General features: G+C 43.9%; 1 protein-coding gene across 1 annotated transcript in view; it reads right to left on the reverse strand.

Moving 5' to 3' along the window:
• The window catches only part of SMC3 (structural maintenance of chromosomes 3), a 28,845-nt gene extending 25,154 nt beyond the window's left edge, over nucleotides 1-3,691 (reverse strand). The window contains exons 1-2 of the mRNA XM_081863396.1: nucleotides 3,537-3,691; nucleotides 170-245 (exon numbers count right to left, since the gene is read on the reverse strand). Of these exons, the coding sequence (XP_081719522.1) occupies nucleotides 170-245; nucleotides 3,537-3,551 (91 nt within the window). The 5' untranslated portion in view covers nucleotides 3,552-3,691. The remainder of the gene's footprint in view (nucleotides 1-169; nucleotides 246-3,536) is intronic.
• Nucleotides 3,692-7,614: the final 3,923 nt, after the last annotated feature.

A 7,614-nucleotide genomic window follows, 5' to 3' on the forward strand; every position in this document is an offset into this window, starting at 1 on the left:
CATTTGTCTGCAGAAACCTTCAAGCCCTTCAGGGAAAAACTATATATACACTCAAGGAATAGCAACCACCTCACTATGAAGAATAAATAATATTTCTATCACCTCCATGAAGAGGCTCACTTAAACGATACACATTTAATATTATAGTCATTGTCCTAGAAAAACTTACCAATGACATTATGCTTTGAACTGAAGGGATCTACTATAGTCTGATCTCGGTAGCTTCGGAACCCCTGGATGATCACCTAAAATAAACAAGTGCAAGTTTTTAAAGTGGCCAACAATACCATCATTATTTGCTATCATCTGCAGCTTTTATAACTACGTGTTTTAAAAGAGAGTAATATTTTTCAAAGGTACAATATTCATTGTTGTACTTTCTAAGCTGCAAGTTATTTGAGAATTAGCAGGTAGCATACTTGGGGAAGGACTATATAGTCACTAGGAAGCATTAGTGGATGAGCAGCTGGAACAACAGCAGCAGCAACATCCAATGCCCTAAAAATTTACATTGTATCATCTCCCCAGGTTTGGTTTTGTTTTTACAAACTTTGTATACCATCGAGAAAACTTTGTTAATATTAATTAATAATAATAATATTTATTTATACAGTTCCTAATTATTACAATCCTATAAAGTTGCCCCAAAACAACAACTCATCAAAGATACGCAGAAAATAAAACCTGGTTTTGCTGCATCAAATCATACCCTTTACAATGCACCGGCCCTCTCACTTTTGGCTCTTCAACCCAAATTCTATAGGTGATTAAGACACAAATTTAACAGTAGCTTTTACTTTTTTACATTTAGTCAAATCATATTAAATCAATAAACTCTCTAAAAAGCCAGATCTTGCCAGTGTGACATGTAAACATGAAACAATGCCACTAATTACTAAACAGCTAGCATCATATACCGGTATATAATGTTTGCAACTCTGCTAATACAATAATTTCAAAAAAGATTTCACACCCAATTCAGTAATTTAAGTACATGAGTTCAGCCTGCAAAGAAGCCACACAGGAGCGAAGTGTGCTTGGAATGTGGGGAAAGTTTTGCTTGACAGCCAAATTTTGCAGCACTTAAGAGAATCCACACAGAAGAGAAAGCCTATCAATGTTTGATGTGTGTGAAATACCTCACTCAGGGCTCACACCTAAGAATGCACAAGTCCACACAGGAGACAAACCTTATGAACATCCAGATTGTGGGAAATGACATACTCAGGGGTTTCATCTTGAAAGTCACCAGGCAACCCACTCTGGACAAAAAGAGTGCATATGCCTACAGTGTGGGAAATATTTTTCTTACATATCCCTCCTTGCTAGTCATCGAAGAGTGAATACTAGAGAAAAACCTAACAAGCGCCTTCGAGTGTGGTAAATGTATCAGTCTGAGCACACACCTCAGGACTCATTGCAGCTTGCACACAAGAGAAAAACTTGCCCGTATAAACTGTCTGTTCATTTAAAAAAATGAAAATTATCCAGGGCTAGTGGGGAGAAAAGGAACCCATATATAGGAAAGAAGATCTGTGGATAGCATCCAGAGAACTTAATATTCAAAATACAGTTCAAATACAGATAAGAAATCTGAAGAAACTGCACAATAGGGTATAAAATGTCCATGTCCTTTGAAAATTAGACAAAGAGTTGTAAGCTGAACTTGAATCTCTTTTTGTGCTGGTTTTTGACAGTGATGCATGTTACCTTCCAAATGGCCACATTTGCACATGATGTTAAACCCTATTTTTTTTTTAACTATGGTTTAACATGAATGAGCTACCCCTGCTTTTTCTTGATGTGCTAGCATTGTGTTGTGGTTTGAAAGAAACCATGAACACCTAGCTAGAATAAGTCAAGGGTAAATAAAATGGAAAAACAAAAAACAAAACCCCACAGTTCGCAAGAGTAGTTCCACATAGTGCAGACTGAGAAAGTGGGAAGTCATCTTTAAATTCAATATTGCAGGTTTAGCTTTCAGCTAAAGTGTAAGTTTCAAGTTTCAGTTGCAATGTTTAGCTGATAAGCTGAAGAGTGGGCTGAAGGTAAAGTTAAAAGTTGAGCTTTGGCTAGGTTTTTAAACCAGTTAGAGATTATTACGTTTTTATCTCTCTTAGCGCCAAGGAGAATGCAAATCAGAGACTCAAAGTGTCCTTGGGAGATGCAGCTTTCACAAGAGGCAGGCAGAGAGCTGTCCTATGTACAACTGTCAGGAGCCTTCCACATGTGCGGCATTAGGAGGATTTTGGGCATCACATGGCAGGACAGTTTCAAACAAAGAATGTGCTCTCCCAAGCCCACATTCCCAGCACATTTGAACTTTGTCTCAGCAACATCTATGTTGTCTCAGCAACATCTATGTTGGCTTGGTCATGTCCACAGAATGGAAGATGGCAGGATCCCCAAGGATGTGCTCTACGGGTAGCTGGCTTCCAGCATCAGCCGATTGGCAGACCAGCTCTTGTGATGTCTGCAAGATGTCTGCAAACATGACATGAAGGCTGGCAACATCAACCCCACCATGTGGGATGTCCTTTGCAGACAACTGCAGTGCCTGGAGACAAGACAGTCTGGTTGTGCATCCACAGCAATAACCATAGGAGGAATGACAGCACCAAGAGAAGAAATGCCATGGTGCATCTGCAGCACTAAAACTGGATGCCTTCATCTGCCCTAGCTGCAACAAAACATGTCTCTCCCCTATTGGTCTCTACAGCCACAGCAGGTGCGGCAACCTTCCATTGGTTTGACTTCACCGCCAAAGGCGAACTCTCCCTGAGAAAGATGCACAACTACGTGCATGGGGCCTTTCTTCTATGGTGGAGGGGGAACTGTCCAACCATGCAAGCCCACCTGCAATCTGATGTGTTGCAATCCAGGTTTGCCCCCCTCACCTACTAATGTTGGTGAGACCATAGCTTTTAAGCACAAGGCATGGGGCTTCCTTTAACAAACTCAGAGGCCTGAGAAGGGAATACATACTTAAAAACAAACAAAAACAAAACTATTTTCTAGCATTCACATAATCCTGCCTTTTAACTGGATCCTTCCGGATTCTGAAGAGGAAAGTCTACCCCTGCAATGACACACCGCTACCAATATGGTATTCTGAAGGTCCGCTCCAGATGGGCCCCAGGACTTCCCAGTGTTTACATCTCTCCCCGCCATGCACTGCAATACGCAGGCCATGGGCGAAACCACCTCCTCCCCCTCCAGTCTGAGAAAGAGGACCCCCCCCCCATTCGAAAGTGGGATCCGCCAGAAAGGCCCTTTCGGAGATGACAGCCTCGGCCGCCCCCCTCCCTCCATCTATGGAATCATCCCGTGAGGAGAAAAACCTCCCGAGCAAAAAGCCGCCGCAGCCCCCCTCGAGCCGAAGCCCCTCTTCTCCCTCCCCAAACCAGATCTCCCCCCCCCAGCGAAATATCGGGGCCAGCGTCGCCCTCCCCCCTCAGATACTTTAATGAAGCCGCCCTCCCCTGCAACAGCGGAGCCACCTCATCACAAAAAAGAGGCCCCATCACTCCGTTTACCTGTTTGATATACATGCTGGCGGCGGCCTCTCCTCAGCGCTGAGCCCGCCCCGCTCACAGACCACGGACAAAATGGCGGCGAAGCCTCCCGGATCCCGTTCGCCGCGGAACGCACCACTTAGTCTCTGGAAATAGGAGGGTTGGGAAAGGAAAGCACGAAGAGGCAGCGGAAGGCGCCCGGTCCTTCCCACGTCTTGAAGGCGCTGTTCTACCTGCGGTTTTCGCGTCGCATTCAGGACTCGGTGAAGTAGGCCCGCCAGCTAATAAAGCGTTTCCTCCCCCCCCCCCAGCTCGTAGGAATTGGTTCATCCCGACATGAACTTGTGTTGGGCGCCAAGGCGAGGACAGCCAATGGGAACGCGAGGAGAGCGCCAAACAGGAGGGCCACTGGAGCGAAGAGGGAGCGCTAGCTAGAGGGCGCTCGTCATTGTAGTGAAGGCGGGGCGGGGGTCGTTCCCCGAGTGCCAAATCCCCCACCCGGACAAGAGGGAAGTGTCAGCATTCTTAGGAATCCTCCTGGTGGCTGCAGAAGTACAGAAAGAAGTACAGGAGGCGATAACGGAAAGAGGCAAACCCGAAACAGCCCGGTTCTAAATGATGGCTGGTTGTTGAGGGCGGGGAGCAGAGAATTTGTGGGTGAAGAGAGGAATGGACCCTCATAGAGAAAGAGGATGGAGAGATAGTTCCCTGCACAGGAGCACTCCACGCTGCAACATTTTGTTGTAGGTTCTTACAATGCATGTAACATTGCTTACGTCGTAAGCACCGCCTTTTTAAAAGCAACCAAGCGCATTGTGGCCCCTGAAGGACCCACGCGAGCTGTAGTTCTTTTGCACGTGTATGCAGCAACATGTAAACCACCCCAAAAGCTTGCAGTATGTGCAACCTATAGGTCCCTTACAAAATATCACCTCAAAATTTCACAATTCACAAGCTCTTCGGGTGCAGCTTCTGTTTGCAGTTGCTTGGCCTCTCCCCAAAACTGTACTCCCCCACCCCTCTCCCAAACATGCCACATTTGATTGCCAGGATTGGACTCCCACAGTGGTGCAAAGAACTTCTGAGTGTGATGGTGGCTGATGTAGGTGCTTTTTTCTGTTGACTGAGCCAGGGAAGCCCTGGCTGAAGGCAGCCCTCTTTAGGGAAGTTTTTAATGTCTGATGCTGTACTGTTTTTAATATTCAGTTGGAAGCCGCCCAGAATGGCTGGGGAAACCCAGCCAGATGGGCGGGGTATAAATAATAAATTATTATTATTATTATTATATCATTTTGTGTTATGCCGTTCCACACTCACACATCCAAATGCAGCCATTTTGAATTATGCCACAGAAACTATTTTATGATAGGTGTCCATGACACTTTTGGAAAACTCCAAATGTGCCCACTGGCCCCAAAAAGTTGACAACTCCAATCTCCAAGCAGAGGCAGATTTAGGGTGATTGGTTCAGTCGCACCACAGGGGGCACCACAACTATGATGTAGAGAGGTTGGGGGGGCCGCTGAATTTTGGTGTCAAACCAGGCACTGCTGAAATGTGAAACCCCAAAGTCCACCATTGCTCCAAGGAATAACCATAGCCACACATGTTATAGCACTTGCAGGAAACGTCATTTCATTTTTCATACATGGAGATAATATTCATTTTGGAAATGACATATATATTGCCATATATGAAGGGTAGTGTGAGTGTTTTTGCTATGGGTTAGTTTCTTGGGTAACATATACCCAATGGATGTCTAATAGAAAATACTTGCATCACTCTGCTTATCTGTTTCCTGTCACCCCTAATCAAGATAATTGGCATTCTCCTAGATCTATCATGATTTCTTTCTTTCATTTTTATTTTTCTGTTTAAGTTTGTAAATGAAAAAAGAGTAAAAGGAAAGTTACTTTATTCTTTTACTATCAAATATTAATATAAGGGATTATAAATTTAACAATTTTTTGTAGTCATTTCTGTAGTCCCTGCTGCTTATCTCTTACCTCTTATCAATGCTTAGGCTGCAGTCCAAACTCCTGGCTAGCAGTGTGGGACTTAATGGAGTGAAGAGGCTCCCATCCCATACCATGGCAGAAGAAGGGAGGCAGGGGAAAAAGCTCTTCGCTGTGGCAGCTCCCAAGTCCACTGCTGCCACATGATGCCAGCATGGCTTGCTCAGAATCCAGTGGCTCTTGTGCCATCCCAGCTTTGCATCTTCCCTTTCCACAGGCTACCACCAGCAGGGAACTCTCTCTGAGTGACTTTGCTTGGCATGTGAGTGGGGAATGGGTACCATGGAAGCATTTACAAAGACCACATCTGTGAATTTTCACAGGATTCTATTAGTCTTTCCCATATGAAATATGGAAAACTGAGGCCAACCGCTTGCAAGTACTATACGAAAAATAACATGCTGATTGAGTGCTATAAAGGCCACAAAATAATCTGAAGGAATAAAGAGAAAATTGTTATTTCTACTTTCTGTAAATTATAGCAATTTTAGGCACGACGTGTAACAACAGTGGGAAGAAAATTTACCAGAGGAAATGGGATTTTCACCTTGACAGCATCTCATTTTAGAAGTGTAATTATTATCAAAATCAATTTGTATGTATAATAGAATTTTTGCAACTAGCCCTTTTCCTATTAAAACAAATCTGTTCAGAACATAATTGCCTGGTTCCTGTCTCTCTGCTGTGAGCAGTAGATATTGGCCAATTACTTTTCTTTATCATTAGCATTCCAACATCACAAAGTGCTCTTAGCACTCTTCTAATAGCAATAATAACAACAACACCTGTAATACCTGAAGGAATAGTTTATGCTGAGAACACTGCCAGTAAGGGTACTTATTTAGGTTTTAATCCCATCCAAACCCAAAAGCTCCGTGTGGGTAAGAATTCTTAAAGCACATGCACAATAGCCAATTAAAATCAGTAAATCCATAAAACCCTTTAATTAAATGAAGCGCTATTAAGCTGCACATATACTTGACCTTTTCTTGGGAGATTTGTTGTTGGCAGGCATTCTAGAATTCCATAGGCTCCTTTGCCTTTAATAGCTGCATGACAAGTAGTAAGTCAACTGTTTGAAGCCTCCCCCTATTATCTCAATTCTGGGGGTGTGGTGGGGGTGAAATCACACTTTGAACTTGTTCTTTATTCTAAAGGTCCGAATTTAAGAGACGGGGTGGAGGAGTTGGTGTCCCAACCACTCATGGTTAGGAAGTTTCCTCAGTAACTAACGAAATCATGCTTTCCTACACTTAAAGAATGTCTATGTGTTTCAACTTTCCATCTCACAGCCTTGCATTGTAAATTGTTATCAGTACCTCTTCTATTAGTCAATATCTACTCCTCCATATCAAGATTAGTCAAGAGGAAAGGTTACAACATTTGGAGCTTTTTCATTTAGAGACAAGGTGACTATGACATGATAGAAGTGTCAGTACAAAAAAAAACCCTGGACTGCCAGTAGCGCATATGAAAACATCTAGTGGTCTTAGTAGACCCCAAGCATAACAATGTGATGCAGCAGTAAAAAAAAGCTAAAGCTATTCAGGCTGCATTAACTGTAGTAGTGTCCAGATCAAGGGAAATAATAGTCCTGCTCTGTTCTGCCTTGGTCAGACCACACCTGGAATACTGTGCTCCATTCTGGATCTCACAATTTAAGAAGGATATTGACAAGCTGGAACATGTGAAGAGGAGGACCAAGATGATCAAGGGTCTGGAACCAAGCCTATGGGAAACAGTTGAGGGTGTTGGGTATGTTTAGCCTGTAAAAAGGAGGCTGAAAGGAGATGCGATAGCCATCTTAAAATATCTCAGGGGTTGCCACATGGAAGATGGAGCAAGCTTGTTTTCTCCTGCTCCAGAGGCTAGGACCTGAACTAATGGCTCCAATTTACAAGAAAGGAGATTCCTACTAACCATCAGAAAGAACTTTCTGACAGTAAGTGTCACAGTCCGGTTCACGGGCGATCAAAGTCCCGGCCGGGGGCAAGATGGCGGGGTGGGAGCAGGAATGCGAGTCCAGAAGCCAGGAGTCAAAAAGCCAAGAGTCCGAGGGTCAGAGAGCTGGGAGTCAAGAAGCC

Source organism: Podarcis erhardii (assembly GCF_964252035.2).
Source record: "Podarcis erhardii genome assembly, chromosome: 5".
Lineage (NCBI taxonomy): Eukaryota > Metazoa > Chordata > Lepidosauria > Squamata > Lacertidae > Podarcis > Podarcis erhardii.